Source organism: Echinops telfairi, unplaced genomic scaffold (genome assembly GCF_000313985.2).
Source record: "Echinops telfairi isolate 266 unplaced genomic scaffold, ASM31398v2 ScPeMD7_2;HRSCAF=8, whole genome shotgun sequence".
NCBI classification, from domain to species: Eukaryota; Metazoa; Chordata; class Mammalia; order Afrosoricida; family Tenrecidae; genus Echinops; species Echinops telfairi.
In genome coordinates, this window is record NW_022103898.1 from 33,904,111 (window position 1) to 33,915,562 (window position 11,452).

The 11,452-nt window shown below is 50.4% G+C and overlaps 1 protein-coding gene across 1 annotated transcript in view; it reads right to left on the reverse strand.

Annotated features, from left to right (window-relative positions):
• PLXNC1 (plexin C1) overlaps nt 1-11,452 on the reverse strand; it is a 207,800-nt gene that overhangs the window by 10,407 nt on the left and 185,941 nt on the right. The window contains exons 26-29 of the mRNA XM_045291393.1: nt 5,151-5,199; nt 4,637-4,726; nt 627-658; nt 425-532 (exon numbers count right to left, since the gene is read on the reverse strand). Of these exons, the coding sequence (XP_045147328.1) occupies nt 425-532; nt 627-658; nt 4,637-4,726; nt 5,151-5,199 (279 nt within the window). The remainder of the gene's footprint in view (nt 1-424; nt 533-626; nt 659-4,636; nt 4,727-5,150; nt 5,200-11,452) is intronic.

Sequence of the window (11,452 nt, forward strand, 5' to 3'; positions counted from 1 at the left end):
ATCAGTAAGATTTACTTGGCCTTATAGTCACTGACACACACCCCCGTCAGCCCCCACACACTTGCATTTCATTTGCAATTCAAAGAGTTTTATTGCTCATCGATAATAGGGAGTAAAGAAAAAGGAATAATTATGCTGTCAACCTGAAAAATAACAACAGTGAAATGGTGAGTCCTGGGGAGCGGGGATGATAGGAAGGGCCTGATGGAAGATGCCAGTGTGGAAATTTGTAAAGTGCCGTTATCTTGGCCGAGTTTATATAAAAAGCAAGGGGGTAGGAGGCGTTTACAATTTAAACTTTCAGTTTGCTTTGCTAGAAGGCACAAGGGATTTGTAACATTTTCACACTTGAGTGGAAATTAAGTCAAACACATCATCCGCCCCCAAGGTAGCCGTAAAAGTGGCCCCTGAACAGTAAGTGTACCTTGGTCGACAGCAGCTTTGTCAGGTACATTTCTTTTACTTTGAACTTGTGCTTCCCTCGATGTCTCTTTCCTTGCACATCCTGGAACGCCTCTGAATCTGGTAAGATCTGAAGGGAAGGAAGACAGAGCCCACGGGTTACCCACGGAGACAGGCCCTGCCTCGGAAAGTGCTCGCCGGGTCTCGGGAAAGCCTGAACTCACCAAGTGGCAGTGGTCGTCTGAGTATTCCACCTCTGAACGGCCGGAAAGATGAGGGGAGAGAGAGCAGTCCGTTAAAAACACGACCATGGGCTAATTGCCCATCTCATAAAACGCCCAATTGTGCTATAAACCGAAGAGGTTAGGCGAGCTCTTCATAGCTGCATTGTTTTAGCCCCTGTTGCATCTGAAGGAGCCCTGGTACCGTAGTGCTTAACTCCTTGGGCTGCCGACTGCAAGGTCAGCAGTTTGAAACCAGCAGTCCCTCTGAGGGGAAAGAGATCAGGGATTCTGCAGTCCCAGACACGCTCCGGGGGGCTTCGACTCTGTTCTAGGATTACTTTGAGTCGGATTCCTGGATGGCAATGGGTTTGGTTTTTGGTTGCATCTGATCTTCTTAAGAACCGTGTAGTATGGGCCAGAGGCTTACAGATCCTTACAGATACTTCTGTACCTGGTGGGGCTGTGGACTAGGCATTGGGGTGTTAACCTCAAGGACAGCAGTTCAAGACCACCAGCAATCTTAGGAAGACAGCTGGGGCTGTCTGTGCCCGGATAGATTTAGCCTTGAAAACCACATAACGGGTCGCTCTCTAGGAGTTGGGATCATCTCAGTGGCAGTGGGTTTGTGTTGTTGTTGGAGCTACCAAGCATATCGCAATGAAATGAAAAGATCAAGTTCTTGCTCCGGGGGTCCTGGTCACAGAGTGGTTATGGGTTGGGCCGCTAACTGCAAGGTCAGTAGATCAAAACCATCAGTCTCTGAAACCTATCATGGGAGTGATGCAGGAGAAAGATGGGGATTTCTAGTTCTATAAGGAGTTACAGTGTTGGAAACTCACAGGGGCAGCCCTGCCTTGTTCCACAGGGCTGCCAGGAGTCTGCATCGACTCAGGGCAGTTTGGTTTTAGTTTAGTTTTTGCCCTGTGGGGGGCAGTGGTGGATTAGTGTGAAGTCTCGCCTTCCCTGCATGGGACTCAAAAAAAAAAGCAAACAGAGGGCTATCGAGTCGATGCTGACTCATAGCAACCCCATAAGGAGAGCCTGGTTCAATTCCTGGCCAGCATACCTCCTGCGCAGCTGCCACCCATCTGTCAGTGGAGGCTGGAGCGTGTTACTAAACTGCTGAACAAGTGGCAGCAAAGCTTCCAGACTGAGACAGACTAGCAAGAGAGGGCACGTCTTGCTACCTACTTCTGAAAAGCAATCGATGACAATTATGGTTCTGACCTGCAATCAATCATGGGAGTGATTCAGGGGTGGGCAACATTCCGTTCCTTTGTTCTTGGGGTCACCCTGAGTCTCAAGTCAACACAGCAACAGCTGATGGGAACCCCCCCAATTCTTACTTGGATAGAATTTACATTCTAACTGACAGGGGACACTGAAAGACTAATTCAGGCGCCCTCAAACTACGGCCCGCAGGCTCATGCGGCCGGCCGAGGACATTTATCCCGCCCGCCAGGTGTTTTTGCCCCGTTTGTTTTTTTACATCAAAATAAGATATGTGCAGTGTGCATAAGAATTTGTTCATAGTTTTTTGTTGTTTTTTTAACTATAGTCCGGCCCTCCAACAGGTCTGAGGGACAGTGAACTGGCCCCCTGTTTAAAAAGTCTGAGGACCCCTGGACTAATTACATAAAGGATTCTAGCATCGTCATTCCAGTAAGGACAGTGAAGATAAAGCACAAGCTGAGAGAGTGTCTGGTGCGGGTGTCCGCGGAAGGCATGTCTGATGGCCCAGTGACCTCACGGAGCTGGTCCAAGGGCCCGAGGTCTGACGAAGGGCGAAGGGGTGGCACTCAGAGAGCCAATGGGACAGTGACGTGGTCAGCAGGGACTAAACAGGGTGAATGGAGGGCTAAGAGCAGAGTGGAGGGAGACTCGAATATTTTGAAGTGCCAATGGAAAGGAGGCAGTGTCAGGGGAGGAAAGAAATTACAGATGGCACACGAGGTTGCTGACAGCCTACGAGCGCTCCGAGAGCCAGGCCGTATCCCGGAGCCATCTTGGAAGGCTGCTTCCATGGCAGCTGACCACAGCCAGGAGGCTCAGGTGCCGCTGGCAGACACGCTCTGGGTGGGAAGCGGGGGCAGCTAGGGGCAGCAGGGAGGGGGAATGGGGTTAAGTTCAGTGCTGGATGGTGAGGGAGTTCAGAATTTTTCCTTCTGGCAAGGAGAGGAGGAAGTCATCGACTTGAGTAAGGGAAGCTGTGTGGGGCTGATCTCTGAAAAAAGGAAGGAGACACATGGGGAAACACAAAGGACAATGTCTCGAGAAACAGGGTCGGATTGAGCGGTGTCGAGGACCAAGGTCAAGATGAACCTCAACTTAGGGTATCCCCAACTGCCTGCTGTGTGCCTTTCTCCCGGGACTGCCGGGCTGCCCACTCAGAGACGGTTGATGGGGCAAGAGTGTTGGTGGTGGTTCACCGCTGGATTGGAAGGACAGGGGAGACAGGGAGAGCCACTGGTCAGGGATGAAGCCCACAGGCTGTTTGGAGGTGCCACAAAGAGATCGCTGCGACCAGGTCCCCAGGGATCCCACTTGTCAAAGGCCCCACCTATGAAGGCTCCATCTTTGAAACCTGACACCCAGCACTTCCACGGGACAGCCACTGCTGGCCAGATGGCCCCTCCTTCCTGAGAGCTGACAAAGGGGACGAGTCCAAAGGGTGTCCGCACCCTCCCCCAGTCATCCTCTGTCTAACCAGGAGCCTGGTGGTCCCTGCTTGCGGTGGCCAGGTGTTGGGTGCAGCAGTCTGGAGCCTGTGGGTGGGAGGGCCAGCCCCTCCAGAGGGCTGGCTCTTTCAGCTGGAGTGTGGCTCCTGGGGAGACCACCGGGGACAGGACCCAGGGAAGTTCTCCGACACCTGAAGACTGCCTTTAGGCCCTCAGACTAATGGGGAAGTGCATGAGTTTAGAAACTGGCCCTCAGCTTTCCCATAAAAATGTCCTCTATCTGGAACCCTTGGGTCGAGCCATAGCCCTGGTGGTATAATGGGTAGGCATTGGGCTGCTAACCACAAGGTCAGCAGATTGAAACCACCAAGAGCTCAATGGGAGAAAGATGGAGCAATATGGGACTTTCTACTCCTTCCTAATGCTGCGACCCTTTCATACAGTTCCTCATGTGGTGGTGACCCTCAACCATAAAATTACTTTCATTGCTACTTCATCACTGTTATTTTGCTACTGTTATGAATCAGGCAACCCCTCGTTCGACCCCCAAAGGGGTTGCGAACTACAGGTTGAGAACCGCTGAATTACAGCCTCCGAAACTCATGGGCAGTTCTAACCAATCCTATTGGGTTGCCAGGAGTCCAAATTGGCTCAATGGCATGGAGAGTTTTTTTAGGGAGTGGGGTGGGGAGGACAAAGGTTAACAACCTCAGCTGCTGACTAAGAGGGTGGCGGCTGGAGTCCACATAGAGATGCCTCGGAGGAAGGGCCCGACAATCTACTTTGGACACGAATGCAGCCTTGTGAACCCTGGGGCGCCCAGTGCTCCTGGGACACAGCACGGAGCTGGTGCTCTGGGTCTACTCTCTCTCGCTCCACCTTCTGGGAAGTTTCTAAGTGCTGTAGCTGGTGAGGTGGGTAGTCACATGACTTCCTAAGTGGGTTATCTTGTTTGCTCAGTGCTTGCAGGGCTGTGAGATTTATCTGTGCGCTTCCTTCTCTCTGTTTGCCCAAAGGATCCTGTCTGCTGGCCCCCACCCCATGGAGGAGCTGGATGGAGCTCGACAGGGGTGAGGTTCTGCCTTGAGTTGAGGGCTGCATAGAGACAGTGCCTTCCTCGGCACGGAGCACCTATTTACATTTTAATTTTCCTTCTCCCAGGGCTCACTGTCGTCTTAGCACCAGAGACAGATGGAGCGGGTTTCTCTCTGCTTGCAGAGAAGATGAGGCAACAACTCAATCTCACCTTCCTGGCAATGCATCAGAGAGGCAAACGGCGGTCGTTTATAAAGCTGGGCGAGAACAAAAGGTTAACGGTATCATATTGGTTACCTGAAGTAAAATTCGCTATCTTCTTAAAGACTTTTATAGTGGATCCGTTTGATATCTGAAAGCAAAGATAAAACATAACGGGGTTAGAAACTGAAGGCATTTCCCAACTGCACCCAGGAATTAAATGGCTGGATGGATCAGACAATCCCTTACTACCGAATCAACTATTTATCGAGAACCACTATCCATCAGGCACTGTGCTGGTGGCTGGGCTAACACAAGCATACATTGTCTCTGCCTTCAAGGAGCTCATGGTAGAGGGAAAAGAGCAGCAGAACTCACCCGAGGGGAGGGAAGGGAAGCACTGAGAAGGCGGCCGCCCAGATATCACAGTTAAATGGCAGCCACAGGAACTACGTCCTCTTCAAACCTGAGATCAGGAGAACTAGATGGTGCCCCACTACTGATACTGACTATTCTGACGGGGGCAAGATTGAATGGACGAAAAACTCAAGTAGAACACAACATTAATGCCTTAAAAAGGCCAAACCTACTAGACTGCAAGAAACGAAACAACCAAGACTATCTCCTAAGAGGACCTTTGAACATGAAATTGAAACCATCTCTGTGAGCAAGTCACCCTTCAGCCAAGTAACAGATTCACTTACAAAATAAACAGTATCCCCTGTGACTAATGTGCTTCCTCAAACAACCAGTCAACATTTACCCAAAAACAAAGATGAAAAGGCAAGGAGGGGAAAGGAAGCTAGATTGATGGTATCAGAACAAACAGAGCAGAAACAATGAGAGCGCCAACATATTGCAAAAGTTGTAACCAATAGTACAGAACAACTTGCATGAAAATTGTTAAAGGGGAAGCTAATTTGCTGTGTAAGCTTTCACCTAAAATGCAATGAAATATTACAGAAGATAAATAAACTCACTATAGTATTTGGTGAAGAGAGTGATTAGGAGAAGCAGGGAGGTACTTCTAAGGGGCAGGTAATGCTGTGTTGAGTTGAGTGCTAGTTATTAGAACATATGCTCACTTTGTGATGATCCATCCAACTGTACACTTAGAACTTGTCCCCCCCAGGTGTATATCCGATTTCTTTAAAAAACTAACAAAAACAATGAAAATTGCACCTACCACTTATTTGTTTATTAGATCTATTTTTTAAAATTTCAGTGTGCCATTCCAGAACCATGCTTAAAGGAGATTGATAAGAAGTGAACCGCTCAGTGAAGGTGCACCCAGGTGTATATGTATCTGTGTAGCCACCTCCCCAGATCCAGAGAGACAACACAGGGGGGCCTCAGCAGCGCCCCCACCCCTGTGTTCTCCCAGTTAGGAACCACTCCACCTCATCTAGAGGTAACCCTTCTGATTTCCATCACCTCTGTTCTAGACTACCACACAAATGGAACTATACCAGTGTTGGACCCTTTCGGTCTGCTTCTCAGGGTCTTGGATGTACTATTCATGTATTAGGTAGGTTGCTGTGTTTCATGACTGGTTGGTGTTAGTCCACTGTATAAATATGCGACCCCCTACAATCACCATACAAGAGAAGGAACAAGAGTATTCATACATGCTCCAATGAGGTAGACTGACACTGGCTACAACAATGGGCTCAAACATAACAGCCCTTGCGAGGATGGTGCAGGCCTGGTGGAGTTTCATTTTGTTGCTCACAGGCTCACAGCGGTTCGGAACCAACTTGACGGCACCACGGCCATCACCGACCGCTTGGGAAAGGAAGACTGGGTAGTGCAAACAATGAAACTGCCAACGGAAAGGCTGGGTGTTTGAGTCCCTCCAGGGCCACCTGGAGGAGCCCGGATGGCACAGTGGGTTATGCATTGGGCTGTTAACCTCAAGGTTAACCAGCTGCTCTACTCCCGTGAAGAGTGACCATTTTGGAAACCCACAGGGACAGTTGTACCTCGTCCTCTAGGGTCACCGTGAGTCGGAACCATCAACTCCAGGGCAGTGACTTTGGCTTTGGTTTGGAGAAGCACCTTGAAAGAAAGGCCTGGTGATCTTCTTGGGGAGGTAGGTGGGGGTGGTGATTCATCCCCGAAACCCCTATGGAATCAGTTCTATCTGACACCCATAGTGTACACGAGTCAGAATCAAACAATTTGATGGCACCTGGTGAATATTTGGGAAAAAATTAAAAAAGAAAGGGACCTAAAATCTCTTCTTCTAACCTATTTCATGTTGATTATACAAAACTGCCTAAGAAGCACCAAAGGATTGAAGTCTAATTTCCTTCAGGGTGAACCCACAGAGGCAGGTCCCTAAACACAGTTGTCCTGCCAGCTGTGCCCATCAGCCACTGGCTCCAGCCAGGGACCTCCATCTTCGGGGGGAGGTGGGTCTGGACAGGGGCTGGCTGGGGCCATCAGCCTCTGCAAAGTGAGGATCCTTAACCCTTACTGGGCTACTTGGCAACGGCGCTGGGATTACCTACCCCATCCCCCACACCCCTTGAGCCACTCACAGCTTCCGGGCTGCCCTTTTGTCAGTTCCCTTCCACACGTGCTGCAAGGAAAGTGGGTGCCCAGTGCAGGCTCCCCCCTCGCAAAGGCTGCACTGCGTTGATGAGTGCATCTGAGCGTTGCTACAGGATTCCTCCCCAGGAGGGGCTGCTGATGCCCAGTGTCGACGCCAATAAGTATCTTTTTATAAAAGGAAGTTGGTGATTCATTCTGGGTAATTGTCAACAGGCGAATCCTAAACGGGTCCTGTGGAGTGTTGAGCCAATACTCCGCTACTGTCAGACGCTTTGTTTTGCCCAAAAAGCAAGCACCCCCCACTCTCTCATCACAACCTCCCCCCACCCCCCACCCCCAAGCCGGGCCTTCCACAGGCAGCGGTGCCAGAAGCTCACATGGCTTTTCAAGAGCTGGCAGCCACCCGGTGCTGGCACTGTGCTCGGGCATTAAGACAGCGTAGATGCAACTTGCACTAAGGAGATTTTACTCTCAAGTGATCTCCCGAGACAAGTGGAAAACATTTTATTAGTGGATGTGTTGTGTGTGTGGTGTGTGTGTGTGTGTGTGTGTGTGTGCACGCGTGTGACACAGTGCATTTCTAACTTCCACAGCTGCTCTGGGGTTGGTAAATGTCCCCACCCCATGTGACACTCTAACACCATTCTAAAAGCAGAAAACTAGTTTATTTACAGATGTTTGGAGAGGGGAAGGTTTCCGTTTTCTATTTATTTCCCCTGTGTCAGCTGCTGCAGGACTGAAGACAGAAAGGGCCGGAGAGTCCCAAGCATTAAAAGCCCCATGCTGTCTGTCTCCCGGGTGGGCCAGTGCTCTTCCGGGAGGGACTCATTAATCGTCCCACATTCCTGTGGCAGGGAGCATCCTATGGCCACTCCTGGAGGGGTGACAGGCAAATTAAATCAAAGAAAGATAAATGTCACTAGATGGGCTTGCAGTGGGCATGTGCCTGCCGCCGAGAGGGGAAATGCTACACAAGGCAGCTTCACAGGGAACCTTCCCAGCTTCTCTGGAAACATGGGATTCGGGAAGGTGGCAGGAGTGACAGGAGATCTGTTCAACATCAGAATGAGCAGTTGGGGCCATCCTGGGAGAAACAGACCAAACATCTGTAAAGCAAAGCCATTATTGAAATAAACAGGAACCCTGGTAGAGTATGTGGCTATGTGCCAGGCTGCGAACCAAAAAGTCAGTGGTTTGAAACCACCAGCCCTACCACAGGAGAAAGATGAGGGTTTCTACTCCCGTAAAGAGATACAGTCCCAGAAACCCACAGGGGCACTTCTACCCTGTTCGAGTCGGCATGGACTCGATGACAGGGAGCTTGGATTTGAGTTTGGACACACTCTGTACAAGGTGTCTTGGCGGCACTGTGGAGCAGGGCTGCTAACTGAAGTTCAGAGGTTCAAACCCACCAGCAGCTCCACAGGAGAAAGATGAGGCTGGTTGTTCCTGTCAGCGTTTGCATCTCCAAACCCGGGGGGAAGGTGGCTGTGGTCTCAGGGCTTCCATCAGCCTCCATCAGACGCGTAAGTCTGGCCTTTGTTATGGTTCTGAGTTTTGTCCAGGACTTCCTTGTGGAATCCTGATCTGAGCAACCAGTAGTGGAAGCCAAGCACCACCTCGAGTTTCTGCTCGTAAGCTAGTGGAGCCCGTGGCTCCTGGGCTTCATTCTCTGCTCCGGACTATTTACTGAAGTCTTTCATTTTCTTCGCCAGCCTTTGCGCCAGCCTCTCCTCGCGAGAAAGCCGGGGCTTCCTACTCCTTGAAGAGTTACAGTCTCAGAAACCCACCCAGGCAGCTCTACGCTGTCCTGGAGGGTCACAAGGCATCGGAATGGGCTCGGAGGCAGCAAGGGAGGGATATCTTTTGCTCTGGACAAAGCTGCTTTTGAACTTGGCAGACTCCAGTCACTCCTCACCCACGCAGGCTGTCAGACACGGTGTTCCTGGGCAGTGTTACGTTAGCTGTCCCCCAAGGAGATTTCTGTATAGTAAAATGCTACCTTTAGGACATAGATGGGAGATAATTCCATAAAAATAGATCGTCTGAAATAGAAGCTGAAACCATATGAAACTGCCATTTTGGGTAGGTGGAAAAAAAAGGGTCAAGCATTGGCTCAACTTAAGAGAAAAACTGGAGTGTTAATCTAAGAATTTTATGGAATGTACAAGTGTGCTTAATACAATTGAATGATGGATTGTCATAAGATTGGTAAGAGCCCCCCAATAAAATGATTAATTTAAAAAAAAGAGAATTTGATGGACAATCATCCTGCCTGAACCATGGTGATACTTTTTTCTTATTAAAACCAAACAAACAAAATGCAGCTATCACCAGAAAGTACAATAATCTGTACAAATCACTCCCCCAACACACGTACTAGTATCCCATTCCTGAAACCTGCCTTCCTGTTTCACGTGGAAACAGAATTCTCGTTAGCTTAGCCTCACCCCAGCAGCTAGCGATCAACACTGCTCCTCTCACCACAGCACCTACGGGACCACCCCCTACCCTCACCCCCGACACACACACACACACACACACACACACACACACACACACACACACACACACACACACCCCACCTCACCCCCGATGCTCCAAGGCTAGAAGCAGACGAAAACACGGAAGAATCTTTTTCTCAGGGCCAGAGGCATGACCTTACTCCGTCCTTCAGTGCAGGAGGCTCAGGCGCATCCAAGCGTCTGGACGGGCCTGATAGAATGTTCCCAACAGACTCGTCAAAGCAGGCACTTGCGATCCCTGACACTCACGGCTCGGCTCTAAAACCAAACAAAAATCCAAATTCGCTGCCTTCGAGTCTAAGGTGGACTCAGAGTGACCCTCGGGGATGAGGAGAGCTGCCCCTGTGGGTTTTGACACTGTAAATCTTTACAGGAGTAGGGAGCCCGTCTTTGAATGGCTGACCTGAGGGCTCCCTTGGCTCTGAGCTCTAAAGGACTCCTGAAACCAGAGACATGCTCCCAGGGCTCCAGTGTCCCTCCTGTTTAGTTGGAATTTAGCCCCACTTTCCCCCCACCCCCACCCCAGGGGACAATTAGAGGTAGTGCCGAGAGCACTCCACGGCTGTGGTTCTCAATCTTCCTAATGCCGCAACCCTTTAATACAGTTCCTCATGTTGTGGTGAACCCCCCCCCAATTATAAAATCATTTTTGTTGCTATTTCATAACTGTCATTTTGCTACTGTTATGAATCAGACAACCCCTGTGAAAGGGTCGTTTGACCCCCAAAAGGGTCAAGACCCACAGGTTGAGAACCGCTGGTCTAGGGTCTCCTAGAAACTCAGTGGAGGTCTAAGGACCACAGCTGGCATTCTACCCGTCTCTAGCAGATTGGTAAGCCTGGTCTTGGCGAAGGTTTTGAATCTTGTTCTACATCTTCCTCCCACGCTGTCTAGGACTTTCTATTTCGAACCTGTCATGTGATTCTTTTTATATCAGAGCATTGGGGAGAAGAGCTGTGTGACCTTGGACAAGTCCTGTAACCTCTCCGTGCCTCCAAATGGGAATAATCACAGCACCCAGCTCATCGGACTGTTCAGAGGACTAAAATTAGCTGCCATCGAGTTGCTTCTGACTCATGGCAGTGCCGTGTGCTTCAGAGTGGAGTGGGCTATTTAGTAGCTGGTTTGTTGGACATAGATCGCCAGGTGTTTCTTTGGAGGCACCTCTGGGTAGATTAGAACCTCCTCCAGTGAGCAGGGGAGCACTCAGACAGTCGGTGCCACTCAGATGCTCCAAGAAGGTGAAGTCCTTAGAAGACACGCCACAGGTGTTGGTTAAGTAAATGGGCGTCTGAAGCCATCCGCGCTGTGCGCTGTTAGAGAACTTTGGGGGATAGCCCACTCCCTTTACCTTACTCTCAGCCAACACAGCCAACAGGAAGGCCCACCAGCCTTGCCCAACAGACCCTTTGGGACATTGCCTTGAGCTTTTCATGCCATTTGAATGGCAAATTTGGCATCAGCAGTGACCACTTCTGCATTCGGGCACACCTGTTCCCAGGGCACTCTCAAAAGCAGGGTGGTTCAATGCCTCTCCAAGCCTCAAAGCTCAGCACAGAGGGGACATCTGGAGAGAGAGAATCCCCAGCCTGATAAATCACAGCCCCCTCCCCCGCCCCTCCCCCCCAGGATGCCACATCACAGCAGACTGTGTGTGATAGCACATTTTGTAAAGGGTGACAAGGGAGGGCAGCTGAGGGTGGGGAAGTCCAGACCTCAGAGAAGCCACCAGCAGGGCCACACTGGAGGACACACACACACACCCCTTCTCCCAACTGGTCCCGCCAGATCCAGAACCACACACAACACACACACACACACACACACACCC